Genomic DNA, 19,242 nt, shown 5'->3' with positions numbered 1-19,242 from the left:
TCTTACAGTTCCCTACAGAGAGAGGGTAGGTCCTCTCTATTACTGCTTAAGTATGTCAGTGATTATGAAAATTTGAAATGTGTGATGATTTATTTTCTGTTTGTTTGTTTTTTTAGATTTTACATCACAGTGAGCATGACCAAAATTAATTTTAAATGGAGAAATTAAATGAAATATTACCTTTTAGAAGGAAAACACTAAATTTAAAAAATATATATGTGTGTCTACAAATGGAAGTTACGCAGAAAAGTAGTTAATACATTAGAGCTCAAAGATAAAATGGTCTTAAGAGCCAGCTGGTTTACACGAATGATTTTGACATTACAGTTTCATCTAATCACACTGTGAATTTAGATCTCATCAAGCTCTGTACAGTCGATTTCCAACGTGCCAACAAATGACTATGCTATCATTTATTGCTCATTTTGTTATAATGTGAGCTACTCAACCCCATTGCTCTCGCCCTTACTCACATTTCTGTAGCTTTTGCTAACCCTTTACTGACTCCTTGAAATGCCTTTTGTATTCTTTTGAAAATTTTGCTCAATTATATATTCCATACAGACCCCAGGCTGCATATCCAACTTGTCTACTTACTGGTCTTTGCCCTAGCTTTCATTTTCTTTGTAATTTTAAGTACTCAGGTACCCACAAATATGTACTATATAGACATACCTGCATATAAATGTACATGTGTGAAACATAATGTTTCCCTAGAGTCTCACTGTAGAGTTTGGATTGTCTTCATATCTATAGAAGTAGAGTCAGGTTTTATTTAACTCTATATGGAGAAAAAAATAAAAAGAAACAGTGCAGAGAATAAAGGTTTTTGTTTTTTGTTGTTGTTGTTGGGTTTTTGATTATTAGTATTATTATTTCTAATGCCCCAGAGACAGAATCCAAAGGAGAGCTCAGAATTTCTGTTCCCTTGTCTAGAAAATAGCCTATCTGATTTGTCTGTATAATTTGCTTGCTTAGTCTCAATTCATTAGTTAAACAGCTAAAATATGCACATTTTTCACACATGTCAAGAACGGATATACACCACAACAACAGTAGTAATAGTATCATCTTAGCAGTAAGAGCAATGTGATATTCTTTGCCTTTCTAGTTCTCAGAAAGAATATGCTGGTACAGAAGGACAGCACCCATTTGGCCTGTCCCAGTCATCTCTGCCTCCTATAAAATAATCAATGGACCGGTGAACTTAAACAATAGAATGATTCTCTCAAAGTGTTGAAAGCTGGAAATCTGAACCACTGTGCCAACTTGCTTGGATTCTGGTGAAGGCTTTCTTCTTAGTTTGCAAATGGCCACTTTCTCACCTGATGGAAAAGGTAGTGGGGTGTACATGCACAAGCTTTCTGGCATCTCCACTAACAAGGGCATCAGTCCCATCGTGTGAACCACATCTTGCTGACCACATATAAACTTAAGTTCCTCACAAAGACCCTGTCTCCCAATACTTACACACTGGGGATTAAACTCTTAATATGAATTTTTGGGGGGTTGCAATTCAGCACAGCTCTTTGTATGTGTCTTGAGCGAGGGACTTCAAGCCTTGATTCAGGCATCTGTGTTCTTTTGATTCCAACATGCTTAATTTCCTACTAGATCCAGGCTGACAGGATATCAGAACAAGAAGAAAATAAAAAGGGAATAATTTAACTGGGATAAAGATGAGAAATGTTAGGCATTTAAAATATTTTCTACCACAAAAATCCCTGTTTGCAATTTGCCACACATTCATCATTTAACCTCTGAGAGGTTAAATGGGAGAAATAACATTCCTCCAACCCTTCATCATTCACCAAGGTGCCATAAGAATGAATTTGGTCAATTCACATTGCACTAAGGGCTCCTTGGATCACAGTAGAGGAGACTCAGAATTACCCCACCTCTGATAATGAGCGAAGAAATGTTTTTAGCATCATGTTTAAGTCTGCATAGGTTGTTTTGCCTTAATTAAATGCTCTTTATTTTATAATACCAAAATCATACCTTGATTAAATAAATTTTATTTTCAGAGTAGTTTCACGCTGACAGAAAATCTGAGAGGAAGGTAAAGAAATTTCTCATATTCCTCCCTCCCCACATGGGAATAGCCTCCTCCACTATTGATACCCCACACCATGGTGGTACATTTGTTAGAGTCAATGAACCTGTATCCATACATTATTATCATTCAAAGTTTATATTTGACATTGTTTTTATTCTTATGTAGTTTTTGATGAATATATGACTTGTATCCACCATTATATTATAGAGATTTTTTTTTTACTAACCTAAAAACCATCTGTGTTCCATCACTTCATCCCTCTTACCCTATAAATCTTAGCAATATTTGATCTCTTAACATATCTGCAGATTTGCCTTTTTCTGAGTGCTGTGTACTTGGAATCAAATAGCATGTAGCCTTTTTAGGTTGCTTCTTTTGTTTAGTAATATGCGTTTAAGCTTCTCCCACGTCCTTTCATGGCTTGACAGCTCATTTCATTTTAGCACTGAATACTATTCCATTGTTTGGATGATCCACAGTTTATTTCTTCATCACCTACTGAGGACATCTTGGTTGTCCTTCATAATTCATAATTTGTCAATTATGAATAAAGCTGTTTGTAAACACCCATATGCAGGTATCATGAGGATATAAATTTTCAACTCATTTGAGTAAATATCAAGGAGTATGATTGTTAGATTACATAGTAAGAGTATGTTTAGTTCTTTAGGAAACTTCCAAAGTGGCAGCATCATTTTGAATTCCCAACAGCAATAAATGAGATTTCCTATGGCTCCACATTCTCACCAGCAACTGGTGATGTAAGAATTCTAGGTTTTCCAATTCTAATAGCTATATAATGGCATCTCAGTGTTTTAATTTGAATGTTCTTAATGGCATATGATGTTGAACATCTTTTCATATGCTTATTTGCCATCTGTATCCTCTTTGCTGAAGTGTCTTTTCATATCTTCTACCTGTTTATTAGTTACATTGTTCTTTTTCTTACTTTTGAGTTTTAAGAGTTCTTAATGTTACAAATCTTTGTAAATAATACCAAGCCTTTTTCAGCTACATCTTTTATAAGTTTTTCCAAGTCTGGGACTTCTCATTTCATTCTCTTGAAATTTTGATTCATTTTAAAATTTATCCTGTATTAATTTTCAAGCTATATTTTAGCTGTCAAATCAGTATTAGCACCGATAATAATGGTGAACATAAAAGTTCCTTTAGAATGCTTAGGCAGGACTTGAAATTATTCTAATAGCGATTTGTATATATAATGTATTATATTCTACATAGGTTTAAAACAAAGGTTGAAATATTTAGAAAGTTTGGGTGGAGCCTCAAAACTCTAGTTGAGCTGCAAATAATTTAAAACAATAACAAGTGTTATTTTGTGAGAACTGGATTCTCTGCCTTTACATTTTCAACTTGACTTCCATAGAAATCAATAATTTGAAAACAATATAGATCTGTAAACCAACAAAATTTTACAAATATTTGTTTAGCTTTTTGTAATAAAACCATATGAAAACCCCTCAAATTTAATTGTAAGCCTCAGAATAGCTGATTTGAATGCATCAGGAGAATGAAGTTTAGAATTGTGTCTTAGAAACCTATGGAAATCAAATCACCTGGGAAAATCTTCTCCATTATAAAAGAAGAGTTTGGTTATGTATTTCTACTCTATAAATTATCTGGATAGTGAGAGAGGAAAGAAATCCTACATCTACTCTGTACTTACTGATGCTTTGGAAGCAATATCCGTGGTAGCACAGAAGACACCCAATTAATGGCTTTTGTGGTTTGCTAAATGCCTGAGTAAAGTTAAGGCATTTAATAACCACACAAATCCTTTACTGCCATAGAACCCTGAGACTCTAATCACAATTCCTAGTCTACACTAGCATTAATGCTAGTGCAACAAAATAAAGCATAAAACTCTTTTTTACACAACATCTTTCTCTTGAAGAGGATTTGTTGGAAACATTTTTTTTTTTAAATCTAGTTTTAAAATTTTTTCTTTTTGTTTCCCTCCTCGATTTGTGGTGAAGAAATAAATAAAATGCCATGGCTTAAAAATCAGTATGTATTATGTGAAGAAACTGTTATATAAATAGATCTACAGTCACATTTCCATATGTACATAGCACACTAATCATTTGTATTTTGATTCTACAATAAATAAGTAAAAGCTCAGTAGCCTACCTTCCCCTTGATGTCCTTTGATGTCTTATTCCTGAGAAGGTCTTATGGAGACACCTTGGTAAATATTTAGTTAGATCATTATGACCACCTTCCCATGTTCTACATATAGAAATAAGACCAAAAATGACTTGTTAAAAACACAGGTAATAAACAGCAAAAACTTGAATTATGTCTTTTTCCCAGTCTTCATTGTCTCTGGGCTGGACTGCTGTGATTATTTTATTTTATTTTATTTATTTTTTTTGGTAATTGGGTCTCTAGGACTAAGATTCCTCCAACTCTCATCCCTCATCCACATTCCTGAGAGCCTGTCCCTGGAAATGTGCCATTCTGTAATGGCTCATTTCCTGGAGAACAGAAGGGCCCATTCCCCCAATCTGTGTTCTATCTACATACCATTCTACCAGACAGAATGCTGTAGGAAAATTGGATTGTTAATGATTCCCCAGCCATATCACTTTTCTGTCATGGCTTCAAGACTTTCCCCATGGAAATTTGCCTGGATTGTTATTTTTCACTTCCTAAATGACAAGTTCCCACCTCTTTCTGTTTGAGCCCTTGATGCTTTCATATAAAAGTGCTTATTTTACTTTCTGATGATTGCTAGATCATGTATTTTTAAATTATTATCATTATTTTTAAGTAGGGTTCATAAATATTTGCATATCTACTCAGAGAACAGGCTACCAACATAAGAGAGAATCATGCCAATTCTGAAAGATGCCTAATTTAAAAAGACTCTGTTCAGAAATAAATGTGCTTCCCCTTCTTAGAGTAAGGAGAAACAAAAGGCAACTCCTCATGTCCACTATCTATCTCAGTTATGGCACCACAAGTGAATCAGCTGCACAAACCAAAAATCTAAGAGTCACCTTTAAGGCCACATTTTCTTTTATGACTTATGTGTAAATTGTTAGTAATTTCAGCGATCTGTCCCAATTTTACCTCCATATATACTCATAATTATCATATGACTCTTCCTTTCTCCCATTTTGCATGATAGAAGTGGAAATGTCCAGTAGCCAGGGCATGCACTACAATGATAGAGTCTTTACACCTCTCCTTGTTTTTACCCTTGTCCTATTTTAATTCATAATCTTCATAGCAGTCATAATGTTCCCTTTAAGTAATAAAACTGGTCTTTTCGTTGTCTGGATTAAACACTGCTAGGGTCTTCTGTTACATTTAGAATAAAGCCAAGAAGAACACTAAAATCTATCTAGGCCCTACCTACTTGTCTGATTTAGTATCACTTTTTTTCTTGCTCACTAAATTCTTGCTATATATGCCCTGGAATTCTTTCTCTTCCTTAAAGAGGCTCAACCCCTTCCAGGATTTTGCATTCCAGGTACCTGCAAGGCTAATGACCTCACATAACAAACTCCTTTTCATTAAGTGTCAGATCACACTTCACCTCTTCAGGGAGACCATGGGTGACTTTGCATTTGAACCATCTTCCTCAGGCCCTCCGGATTTTTGGCTTATTACATTTGCAGAATCGGACTGAGCTTTCTTATTTTGTTTTCTGTTTTTAAAGTTTTCTTACATTAGAATGTAAACTCAGTGAGACCTGCCTTGTCTACCATATTCTTAGCATTTGGAACACACATGCACACACACACACACACACATACAGACACAGAGTAAGCATGTTTTATTTGATATATATAATATTTACTATTAATATATTTCTTCAGAGGAAAGCAATGAGTTCCAAATTTTCCATTCCTTTCACACAGTGTCCATAGAAACCCTGCCTTCTGCCCTCAATGACAAGTTATATGAAACTATTCTACTACTCTCAGCCTTTATTTAAGAACCCATCTTCAGGGAAAAGACAGGGTAATATGGGTAGTATTCAGATAATGAATGATGCTGCATTTGGGGGAAACAAAGGAAAACCAAAGATTCTTTAGTTGATCTCCACCTCTTGCTGTCTTATCAATTCTCCAATTCGAATGAATGAAAAAGAATCAAAGCATAACATTAATTATGGAAATAATATCAGTGAAGGATTCTAGATCATGGTCTTTATTGAACAATTAGGCAGTTACCTTCTAATCAGAGTTTGTGGAATGCATTTTAAAGAGTAGGGGAAGGGATTGGAGAGAGATTGTGACCTGAATGGTAATTATTAATACCATCTCCTTTAAGAATGAATGTGAAAGAGGTGCAGTGGCATACACCTGTAATCCTAGTGGCTCAGGAGGCTAAGGCAGGAGGATTTCAAGTTCAAAGCCAACTCAGCAATTTAGTGAGGTTCTAAGCAGGTCAGTGAGACCCTGTCTCTAAATAAAATATAAAAATGGCTGGGGATGTTGCTCAGTGGTTAAGCACCCCTGGTTCAATCCCTGGAAATGGAAAAAAAAATGAACATGAAAGGCACAAGCATCCTGGTATAGACGCTAAATGGTGTTAAAGTACCTCATACTGGGATTGATTCCAAGAGAGCAGATTTTATGGTTTCTCTATCGTATACAGGATTTGGAAGGGAATATATACAAGGACAAAAAGAGCCTTAGTAAAGGACCACCATTCCCATGGTTGCTGAGAATATTTGGTGGCTTCTTGCATTAAGCCAATTCTGCAACATGCAAGACAAAATTGATTTTGACTATCTTCTATGCATATTTGTTATGTATAGAGGATGGAAGGAGGACAGCCTGATTGCACTGGATCCAATGTTCTTAAGGAGAGATATGCAGATGGGATATGGGATAAGGGAATTGGGGGGGAAGTTTGAAAGCAGAGAGATGCCCTGCCTACCCTCAGAGGAAAACGCAAGTTGTCCCAGATCCTCTGCCATAGGCCCACTATGTAGGTTTGCCCCTGAAAGAGAGACTGCAAGACAAAATCCATTTGGAAGCTGCATATGTCCACCCCAAGACAGGCAAATGAGATTTGCAGTCAATTGAAGTTCTCATAAATTGAGAAAGAGAAACCCAGTTGAACAATTCCAAAGACAGTTCCTGTTCAAGTAGAATAAAGAACACATACTGGGTCTTTTAAATTTACTGATATGTCTTTTTCATTTTGCATTTGTAATATTGTAATTTAGTTCATGGTGTACATTGGGAGCATTCATATCATATTTTGAATTTGGGTTAGGGGGTACCAGGAATTGAACCCAGGAGTACTTAACAACTGAGCCACATCCCCAGCCCATTTTTATTTTTTATTTTGAGACAAAGTCTTGCTAAGTTGCATAGAGCCTCATTAAGTGGCTAAGGCTGACTTTGAACTTGCAATCCTTCTGTCTCAGCCTCCCTAGTTGCTGGGATTACACGCCCAGCTTTGAAATTTTTTCCATTATTTTTCTAGTACTTCTTTTGCTGAACTGTCCTCTGTTATCTCTCACAAAGTCCATTTCTTTAGTCACTGATCATGGAACCAGTTTTTTTTTTTTTTCAATTAACTATTCACTCATGTTTTCATTTACATCTTAAATAGCCCCCCAAAGCCCATAGACTATCCTTGTGGCTGCCAGCCAATGGCACTACTGGAAGGTGGTGGAACCTTTAGGATGTGGGACCTATCTGGATTAAGTTAGGTCACTGGGGATATGCCCTGGAAGAGGATATTGGGATCCTGGCCTCTTTCCACACACACCCCCGCTTTATTTCTTGATCACCATGTGGCAAATAGACCTGCTCTTCTCTAACCTTCCCCCATGACATACCTGCCACTACTGGCCCACAGCAATGGGGTTAAGCCATCAAGGATTGAAACGTCTGAAACCATTATTGAAAATAAATCTTTCCATCTTTTCAGTTGTTTATATCAGGTATTTTGTTACAGTAATGGAAAACTGACTAGCATACTTCTTTCCCTAAGTTTCAATAGCTGGGCCTCTTCATTTAAAAACCTTCACCTTCTAGCCAATGCCCACTTAACACTACAGCTTACCTTTCCTCATTTTCTGTGGTAAATTCAACTTTTATTATCTGGCAAATGATTCTCTTCTTGTCTGGTACATTGTTTGAAAAAGTGCCACTTTGTTGTTTTCTTTTTTTTAAGAACTACTTTATTATAATATGATTAAATATTCAGAGAGACTACTATAAGAAATTTATTAAATTAGGATAAATTTAGAGGGAAACTTAGCTGTAAGACAAAATGATATTTATAAAAAAAAGAAGGAAAGAAATGGACATGCACAGAAATATTTTATATTCTTTTCAAAGAGCTTCAAAAAGTTACCATAACAAAGTAGGTTGATTTTTCCCTAATTTAAAAATATAGTTAGAATCATCACAGCATTTTCGTCTGTGGAAAAACAACAAAGAGCATCTATGAAGGGTTTTCTCATGAGGAAATATAGCAAATACCTTTCTTCATAAAACAGAAATGTAGAAGTCAGCTTTTCAAAAATAAAGCAAAAAGTAGCAGCCACCCAAAACACCAGTATAATATTGGGAATAAATTAAGTGTTTTAAGCTAAGAAAAAGGATCAAAGTTGAATTGAGTGTGCAGTGAGTTGGGTAGTAATAAGAAGGTTTTTATCCTTGCTTGGTTATTTTATTCAAATGTTACTTCAATTTTTACTTGCAAATTTCCACAGATAGGTGTGGGGATTGACCATTTGTATGCTTCTGAGCCTCCTGAGACTGGGGCTTCATCTACTGCGCCTGCATCAGTGCTACCAATTGTTTGCCACTCAGAAATACACTGAATAAATAACAGGATGAATTGCTTTTGCAAAACTCTTTCAGACACTTTTAAATATCTGACTTAATATATCACAGCTTGAATTTGTAAATTTTCTATGGCCATTGGAAAGCCTAGAATTTCAAGATTATTGATAAAAATTACCAACATGAGTCATATCCTACCAACCCTTTTCATATACAAAATTTTCACTCTCCTCTCAATGTATCCTTATCATGATGAGTGCTTGGTTAGGAGAATTTGAGCCCACTTAGCATTGTACTGATTCTTTGTTAACCAAGAGTTAATTTTATGTTATTGTAAATTAAGGTAGATAATATACCAATATTAAATTAATGCATACTTTTACTTAAAAAGCCAATGAAGTTCCTTTGCAATGTACTTAATAATTTGCCAAAAAAAAAATGCTGAAAATTATTTAGTCATTTTGCCTTTACTGGGACAGATGGAACTTGGTGTTATTAGAATAAAAGTTCAAATTTGACATTCAGTATCACCTAAATATTTTTCGGTTACTACTCTGAATCTATTCTGAGGTAGTGGCTGATTTTCTAGCCTTATTTGGGTCAAATGATATATCACACCAAATATGTGAATCCTTTGTTGCTCATTCAAGAAGTCTTGACATTTAGACATCATATATCAGTGACCAGTATTTAATAAACTCAAACAAAACAAGATTGAAAATAAGCCTTTCTAATAATACTGCAAAATATTGATACATAGTATATATTGATATTATCTTATTCTCTGATGATTTTTTTTGCATAGTGAGCAGTGTGATCTTAATAATGGGGATAAAAAGAAAACCTTCTTCAGTAACAGGAATCACCATAGCTAACAATTTAAGATAAAAAGTCCACAGTATTGTGACATTTTGGTAATCCATCTCCTTTGATGTATAAGTTTTATACAGCCTTTTTATAAACATTATGCAGAGTCATGCACCAAGCAGATTCTTAATAAATCTTAATTGACTTGTTCTTTGACTACGTTTTGTTAATGAGTTTTTCTGGTCCCAATTCTGGGCTGATTAAAGCTTACCCTTGTGTTGGCTCAGAGATATTATCTAATAGCCTAAGCTGCTTTAGTAAATAATGTCCATCTCAGTACTGGTTGTCTTCTGAAATAGTTTCCTATTCATCCCAGCTCAGTTACAAGTATGGTATTGATACTGGACCCACACTTTCTTGATCATTACTCTGATCAAATGTCCTAACCTGACTATTGCAGGCAGCCAAGAAATCTCAAGTGTCTTTGTCATGGCCCAGAAGGATTACAGGCTACATTTCACTTCCCTCAATGTCGTCTGACAGTCTTGGCATTGGCAGAACAGAAGCTACATTCGCATGTTACCGGTGGTTATAATCACAGTTTTAAATGTGCGGCACCAGTGCCCACTGGTGTCTCAGCAGAGGGTATTTGGCAGGAAAATGGTCCCTGACTGTGCCCCTAGGTAGCCTATCTACACCTGTCATTACCTGGCACCTGAAAGCAAGTGAAATAATCTTCTCAATTTGTATTTGGGCAAAACGCCATCATGACAGATGGACAGGACTGTACATAACTGGGAAATTATGCATATACATTAAATATGTGGACTGTGAGCATACGTCCTTTCTAGGAACATCCAAACATCTGTCTGCTCTGAGCTTTTGTGTATGCTGTTTATACCATATGCCGTCACAGTGGGAGGGCCCTGTCAGAAGCAAAATAGTGGTGCTCATGAATTTCATGGAAATCGTTTCATGGGGTGAATTTATCTCACCACAGGCAAAATCAACTTATAAAATATATTGTGAATATCTTTGTTATTATTTCAAGTTGTAAGATTTAGAAAGTGATTTTGGTAACCAAAAAAGCAAAGATTTTGGACATTATAGAAAATTTGGATCTGTTCCTATTACAGCACTCCTAAACTACTTGTGGTTGCCCATATTCTGTCTCACACACCCTACCACACATGCAGTCATTTCTGCATTGTTGCCACACTTCCTCTGTGCCAATCAAATTGTTCTAATTTCTGACTCAAATTGTGGTTTATTTTTACCCACTTCTTTGAGTCTTTCCTATATTCTAATTAAGTGAAATGTTGGAAAAATATTGGGAAATTTGCCAAAAACACTGACCATTTCCTTTTTTAGCAATCATTAATATTCAAGCAATCTATAACCATTTTTAAGTAGGAGAGCAGCAAATAGACCAATGTCATCATAGTACAAGGGATGTTGAATGCAAAAAAATATTGAATTCACTAGCATTATCATAAATGAGTTTATCAAAGCTCTCAACTTTGTAAACTTAGGAATTTGATGTTGTAAGTACCCTATGTTAATTTGGGTCTTCTAAGAAGCAGATGACAAATGGGATTGGACACATCAGAATTATATTAGGGAAGATGCTCTCATTAAAAAAAAAAAAATGTTTTTTTTTTAAAAGCCAAGGGAGGCTGGAGAGCCCTGCTGCCACAATGTTCTGACCCTAAGGATAGAGAGTTGGGAAACTTCTAGTACATTTCTTGGTGCAATGAAATTAAAAGATAGTTCAGCATTGCTGAAACTCAGGGATCTCTGGGGCATGGAGGAGTCTTGAGTTTCTAAGAATGGACCCATCTTTGCATCCAAACACATTTTGTCATCAGCTGAGGGAAGTCATGTTTGGGAACAGGATTGCAGAATGTAGCACCTAGACTTCTTGGACAATTACACATGAAGTTACTGGTCTTTGTTCTCTTGTCCACCACTAATCTGTCACGAATCAACTCTTAAAATAAAGTGTTTCTATCTAAACTCATATAAAAGTCTAATTATATAGACAATAGTGATTTTGCTTACATTAAGACTTAATCTTCAGTATCAAGTATTCATATTCATATCCTAGTCAGAAATCTAGGAACTGAATTCTAGTGCAGTTGGATTGGTGAGTATAGACTCTGAACAACAGGACTTATGAGCAACTCAGACTATTATGATACAAGGTCATGGCCTTCAGATATACTGACTTACAAGTAAGGCTATCTACTCCAAGAAACATGCAGATAACATTGAGGTCCAAATCCTCCCCTCTGACAGGGCCAGAAGCTGACTGCTTTGAGAATGCCTTTTTTGTATGTCTCTCAAGCACCATACCCTCTAGTCCTCTCTGTATTTGGTAGTTTTTGCTGAAAGCACCACAATACTTAATGGTTTAGAGCATTATTTGTTATCTGTTTCTCCTGGTTCTTGGGTTTGCTAGGTGATTATTTGTCTCCTCCAGCTTGACTGGGACTAGATGGTCTAGAATGTCCTCACTCATGTTCCAGGACTCAGATTAAAATGCAGGGAGAGCAAGGATGACTGTGCACTCTCTTCACAGGGTCTCTTAGCTGCAGAAATACAGCCTAGACTTCTTCACCTGGTGGCCTAAAGATTTCCAGTGATTTTTCTAGCAATGAGTACTTTTACAGTCCCTGCTTTATTAGCGAGAACAAATCATATGACCAATCCCAGAGTCAATGTGGTGGTGAGAACTCTCTAGGGGAATGGCTGCAGGAATCCCTGAACAAGTTGGGAATTAATCTATCACTGTCCAATTACTATGTTGCTCTTCCTTCTCCTTGTCCTCTACTTCTTTCTCCTTTTCCTTGTCCCCATTTTCCTCTTGCTTTTTATTTTCTTCCTTCTTCATCTAATTTATGATTATATAATGAAAGAGACCACATCTATATTCTGATATCTTCAGAATTTTAACGTAAAAATATTTATGCTCTAAAGTACACAGTTACATATACTGAATTCAGATGTAATTTGTTCGTGTGTATCTCAGCCCTCAGTATGGTCAACAATGTCAATCTCTCTCTTTTTACATTTCATAAGGACCCTGAATGGATATGGGTTTTCCTCAGAAAGGAAGCTACAAATGTCTCCTTTAACATCAATAATATTACATGTGAAAATTATTGGATTGGGTTTCATTTTGATGGTGACTGGTCAGTTCACTCCGGAGTAGCAATTCATTGCATTCCTGATCCTAATAAAATAATACATGTTTATTCTTCACTTTAGTTGATGCTTGAATGTGAAAATTAGGAGGTTGAAATTGAACAATATTTGACCTGTTAGAATCTGTAATTTTCTACTGTATGGCTCTTCTGTCAGCTGTGTTGAGGCTGTTACAGCTATAATCAGGTTCTGTAGAGGATAACTGAGGGACATGTTAAAAATAAGAATATAAATGCTTTGGAGTGATTATCACTTTTGCTTGTAGTCAAGGCAGTTTCTGGAGCATGAGGTAAAGCTGTGCATTAGAGGGGTTTTTTTGCAAGCTAAGTGCATCCTTGCAAGTTTCTACACAGAGCTGTGTGGTTGGCTTGCCTAGTCTTAACTTTATATAAAACATACACACATTATATGCAGAGCTAAATAGGTATTGTTTACTGCAGATAATACATGTGAATTTTTGTCCCACAAAGTAGGCTCATCCTCTGAAGATAACTTCTATTTTCATCTCCTAGATCCTTCTCTGTCAGTACAAAATTCACTAGATTGAATTCACTAAAACATATGTGTAGAGAAAAATAATAGATCAGATTGGCCATTTGGCACAAATAACCCATTATTCAATTTTGTGTTGTTTAACCAGGTGTGTGTGTGTGTGTGTGTGTGTGTAGAAATAGATAAGACTGGTACTTTATGGTAGCATTCATTTGTAATGACTCAGGTCCACTCTTTTATTTATTTATTTATTATTTTTAGTTAAGAATGATAGTAGAGTATAATTTGACACATTTATACAAATATGGAGTACATCTTAATCTAATAAGGATCCCAGTCTTGTGGTTGTACACGATGTAGAAATTCACTGTGGTGTATTTAAATATGTACATATGAAAATTAAGTCAGAATCATTTCATTGCCTCTCCTATTTTCTTCCCCCTCCCCATTCCCTTCACTGTACTTTATCTAATCTACTGAACTCCCCTCTCCTTATTGTGTATTAGCATTCGTATATCAGAGAGAACATTTGTAATTTGACCTTTGTGGTTTTGGGGGGATTGACTTATTTCACTTAGCATAATAGTCTGCAGATCCATTCATTTTCCGTCAAATGTCATAAAGTGAGTCTTTTTATGACTTAGTAATATTCTATTGTATTTATATACCACATTTTCTTTATCTGTTCATCTGCTGAAGAGCACCTAGGTTGAGTCCATAGCTTAGCTATTGTGAATTGAACAGCTATTAACACTGATGTGGCTGCATCACTGTAGTAGGCTGTTTTTAAGTCCTTGGGTATATACCAAGGAATCAGATAACTGGGTCAAATGGTGGTTCTATTCCAAGTTTTCTGAGGAATCTCCAAACTGGTGCACTCTTGAATGAAATGACTGACACATTTCTGCACGGACACATTTCTGAACTGATGAGGGAGAAAGACAGTCCCTTTGACTTTGACTTAATCTTTAGCTGTAACTCTGAGATTTGCCTTCTACTATGGTTCTCACTGTACATTAGCCCAATGCTAAACAACACAGGAAATTCCTTGTTTTTAAATGTTGCTTATCAGGTTGTTGGGTGGGACTTCACCACATTAGCTTCCCACTTGTGAGAAGATAGATCATATAATTTCATATTTGTATGATGCACACACATACATGCACACACACACATACATACATACACACACACACACACACACACACAGTGCATCTATACTAGGCCTTAGGATTGACCCCTTCTGGTTTACCTATCAGGAGCTATTTGAATGTCAGGCAGTCATTCATAATCTACACACAGTTGTTCAAATGAAATTTTGGCATTCCTCATGTTGACAATCATAACCAAAATACATTTGCAGTTCGTGTTCTGTGTTATTACCTTCCCTTTTCCAGCCCTCACCTGAAGTGATATCTATGTCCTACAGAGTACTTTCTTGATAAAAGAAGCAACTTCAGTTTCTTCATATAATAATAGGAATTTAAAATATGTACCTTTTTTATATCACCTTAGATATTTTATATAAGACTCTAGAAAACAAATGTGAATTTTTTTCTTCTTCTTGTGTTTGTTTGTTTGTTTGTTTGTTAACTTTAAAATCCCCATGTCCCATAACTCATCAAGTATATTTTTTCTTCTAGGACTACAATGATGAAATTCGTCAGGAACAGTTACGTGAATTATCTTATTTAAATGGCTCAGAAGACTCTGGTCGTGGCAGAGGTATTAGAGGCAGAGGGATTCGAATAGCTCCCACAGCTCCTTCAAGGTACATTAGTTCTTACTTTATATAAATTAATAACAAAGGAAGAAGGCAGTCTTATTTTTGCCATGCTTGGCCATGTTCATAGGAAGGAATAAATAAGAGCATCAGGAATATTCTCTTCACCACAATAGAAACAATAAATGAATATATAACATGTAAGAGTGTATCATATATTCACTACACCCTTTGTATTAAGAGATAACTGCTAGCCCAGGTAAGAAATTGAGGTTCAAAAAATTGCATGAAATCTTACCTAATTCATACAGGCAGTCAGACTCCATTTTTTTTTCCTTTTTCAACTACCTTTAGAAAATAAGGCAGTGATACTGAGAGTTTCCACTTTCCTTTTCTATCTCCAGAACTAGGGCACACAGATGATGCAAGCATCTTCTCTTGAAACCAGAATAACTTGCATGAAGGGAAAACTATATGTTTTATCTGTGTTTAAATGGTCCTTGAATTGATATAATCTTATCAGAGAGAGAGAGACAGAAAAAGATACAGATAACACATATTCATCAGCCAAGAAAGCCAGAAGCCTACTTCTTGAACAATTGATAGTAAGGACCAGGAATTGTATCAGAGCAAATTATATCATGTGCTTTTATGCAAGTGTCACAATGAGCCCCACTACTGCGTATACTTAAAATGCACTAATAAAAACATAAAAAGAAAAGAAATACACATGAAAAAGTTGTGCAAAGTTCAGATAGATTTGACTTCTCAAGATCTTGGAGATCTTAGAGTCTTACTTGATTTTCTTTCCTTTACAAACAAATTGGAATTTTTCTGTATTATAAATTGTTTTGTAGGGTTCTGTGTTTGTCATGTTTTCAACAGAAGGCATTGGTTTACAAAGGGGTAAAACAAAAACAAAAAACACAAAAAAACCCTCTTTGTCTTCACATATAGAGTGATTCAGTTGTTCTTTTCACCCTATTGAAAGTGGGATTTAAATCTCTAAAGGACACAGATCTAGAATACAATACACATGAGATAACAATATAATTTGGCCAATATCATGCCTAAGTATTTCCCCTTTTCCTCCCCACCTCCCACCCCTAGGTTCCTTTCCTTTACTATATTTGTCTCCCTTTGATTTTCATGAGATCCTCTCACCAACCTTTCTCTTCCTTTTCATTTCTAGTTTCCATATATGAGAGACAACAAATGACACTTGACTTTCTAAGTTTGGTTTATGTCATTTAATATAATGTTCTCGAGTTCTGTCCATTTTCCTGCAAATGGCAATTTCATTCTTCTTTATGACTGAATAAAACTATATATATCACTATACATATCATTGTATATTGGCTATTCTTCTGTTATGAATATTGAGGTGGTTGTATCATTGTAGTATGTTCATTTTAAATATTCTGGATATATACCAAGGAGTGGAATAACTGGGTCATATAGTGGTTCTATCCCTAGTATTTTGAGGATTGTCTGAAATATTTTAAAACTTCAGAAACAATTTGCTGAAGGTATATTTAATTAAAGGAATTTATATTCAATAAATATATCTATGATAACTAATCTTCCTATAATAATGCATACAAAATATAAAACATTACATATTTATATTATCATGATAGCTTATTTTATATAAATGAAGGATGAAAATGTTTACATGTATCAGTAGAACATGTTGCATTGAGACCAAGCAGTAGAAAATGAGATTCAGAAGGCTTTGTTTACTACAGTGAAAACTAAAATATTGTGTGTGGTTGGGTGTGGAACTGGGGGTTCAACCAAGTGGTACTCTGCCACTCAGCTACATCGACAGCCTTTGTTTACATTGTATTTTGAGATAGGGTCTCACCAAGTTATGCAGGCTGGCCTAGAACTTGCAATCCTCCTGCATTGGCCTCCTGGGTAACCTAATGGAGTCTTTAAAAAGAAAGAATAATTATACTTAGAAGAGACTACTAAGTCATCACTAAAGATAATCAACATTGGAGCGATTGGAAGAGAGAGAAACAGAGTGACAGACACAAAGAGAATGTAGACTCATGGCAGGAAAGCCAATGAACACAAGTCCATTTTCCAAGACAGAAAGAAATGAACAGCACTTGGAATATAGTGAGATAGAGCCAGAACAGAGATTCAGATTTATAGGAACCAATGCCAATTAGATGTTAGAGAAGGAGGGTGGTTGGTCCAAGACAAAAATAATTCTCTGGTATCTGACCTGGTAAGAGGTATATGCTATTATCAACTGAGATTAGGTGAAAAGTCAAGTTAAAAGAAGAATATAATTATTCCTGTAATTAATCCAAGACATATGGATGACTAGTGTGACTTGGACAAGTGATTCATCTTCTTTTTAACTTGCTTTCTCAATTTTTAAAATAGCTATGAACTGCTTACATAACAAGTTTGTCAAGATATTTAAATTAGGTGATGCATATTAGGGCAGTGTTTCCCAAAATATCCTGTACATTGGAAGTATTGGCAGCTTCTTGCCTCCAGAGACTATGATTTACCTGGCCATGGGTAATTTGGAATTTTTTAAAGACCTTCAAGTGACCCTAATATGCATAGAAGTTATAGAAATTCTGATATCAGGAACGTAAGGTAGGACACACTTTTATGATAAGGAGAAAATAACCATGGCTAGAATTATGGACTGCAGGGTTTAACCATAGGAGAAGAAAGAAGAATGAACACAGAAATTGGGAACACCCATATTCCAGTGAGGGCCCCTGAATAGAAATTTGTGAGGAGGCTAAGGAGTAGTAAAGCAAAAGGAAGAGGAGTTCCTAATCCGCTTGAATCAAATGTATGAAATATGATATATCAAGAGCTTTGTAATGTTTTGAACAACCAATAATTTAAAAAAAAGATCATGCCATGAGCAGAGATTTAAAACAAAACAAAAAAAAAACTCAAATAAACATTTTCCAAGTCATGGTTCACAATCTCAAAACATAATAAGAGGCACAGTGTCATGGTAACCAGGGAAAAGCCCAGTGGAGCTGGAAATCAGTGGGTTGAGGTCTTGGCATCTTAGCCAACAGTGTTTTCACAGCATGGGGAAAGCACACACTAGATGGATTGCATTCAGCTCAGGCATGAGCAGAAAGTAGAGAATTAAACATGGAAAGTTTTCTTTGAAGAAGTCAGCAAAATAAAGGAAAGAATACTGTGGTGTCAGTTTGGCTCAGGGCCTTATCCTAAAATAGGCGATTGATTCTTGAGTTGAATAGGAGGGAGCAAGGAGACTTAACATTCCAGGGAAAGCCATTCTGTAGAGGAGGGAACAGGAAGCTAGGATAACAGTTAGAAAGCCAGGACATACATTCATCTTGCTTATGAAGAAACAGGTGCTTGGAGGCCCAGTGAAGGTAAACTTGATATCTATATCTTTCTTTATAGAAGTGTTTTTATATTATGATGACAATATAGAATGTTGTATCCTCCACTGTTTTCATATTTGAAATCAGCACTGGGCCTCTGGGTCTTTTGTATTTCACCTTCCTCCCAATCTAAGAGAGTATTCTATATGCATTAGTTCACAATAAGCTCTCTGATAGGTTGTCTATTCATCAGCTCTATAATCTATGTAAAAATTTTAAAAGCTTTTCCAGCATTCTTACTCTTCACTTCTAAAAGCTCATTTTCTGTAAGCAAGAAAGAGCCAGCCGACTGCTATTCATAGCAGAAAGCATAACCTGCGTCTCCATATGGAGGTGAAGCCAGACGGTGTGATTGTTGACGTCCCAATGATCATCATTTTTCCCAAAGCTTTAGTGCTTCTGCTGAAAGCAGTGCTTTCGGAAGGCCAGTCTTTCAGACATAATAAAAAGTGAAATAACCGTACATTTGCCCAAAGATTTCAGACAAACACTCAACCTTTCTGAAGGCCTCAGAATACTGAAGGACTTGGCTGCAACCATTTGATCTTACACTTTTAGTGCAGGTTACTTTTGTGTCAAGAACTGCAGTACAGAGTATTCAATCTACTCTCTTTGTTGCAGAATACTAATGTATTTCACTAGCACCATGGTTACTATATGAAATTATATGATGTCAGTGATTGCACCAACTCAGGGGTGACATGCCTGGTGATAAGTCAGTGACAGCGAGTCATGATTTCAAGTGACCTCAAATTTAAGCTACTA

The 19,242-nt window shown here is 35.8% G+C and overlaps 1 protein-coding gene across 18 annotated transcripts in view; it reads left to right on the top strand.

Moving 5' to 3' along the window:
* The window catches only part of Khdrbs2 (KH RNA binding domain containing, signal transduction associated 2), a 587,319-nt gene that overhangs the window by 341,904 nt on the left and 226,173 nt on the right, over positions 1 to 19,242 (top strand). For all 18 annotated transcript variants that reach the window (XR_009225748.1, XR_009225747.1, XR_009225735.1 and 15 more), the window contains exon 5: positions 14,994 to 15,121. Coding sequence is in view for 1 of the 18 variants with exons in the window: in XM_046432600.2 (XP_046288556.1) it covers positions 14,994 to 15,121 (128 nt within the window). In the remaining 17 variants the exon portion in view is untranslated. The remainder of the gene's footprint in view (positions 1 to 14,993; positions 15,122 to 19,242) is intronic.

The sequence above is a fragment of the Marmota monax genome, unplaced genomic scaffold (assembly GCF_021218885.2).
Source record: "Marmota monax isolate L192 unplaced genomic scaffold, Marmota_monax_Labrador192_F-V1.1 WCK01_AAM20220418_F8-fsc00116, whole genome shotgun sequence".
In the NCBI taxonomy this organism is placed as follows: domain Eukaryota; kingdom Metazoa; phylum Chordata; class Mammalia; order Rodentia; family Sciuridae; genus Marmota; species Marmota monax.
The sequence above is the reverse complement of the archived record's forward strand: the minus strand, read 5'-3'. Positions and strand labels throughout refer to the sequence as shown.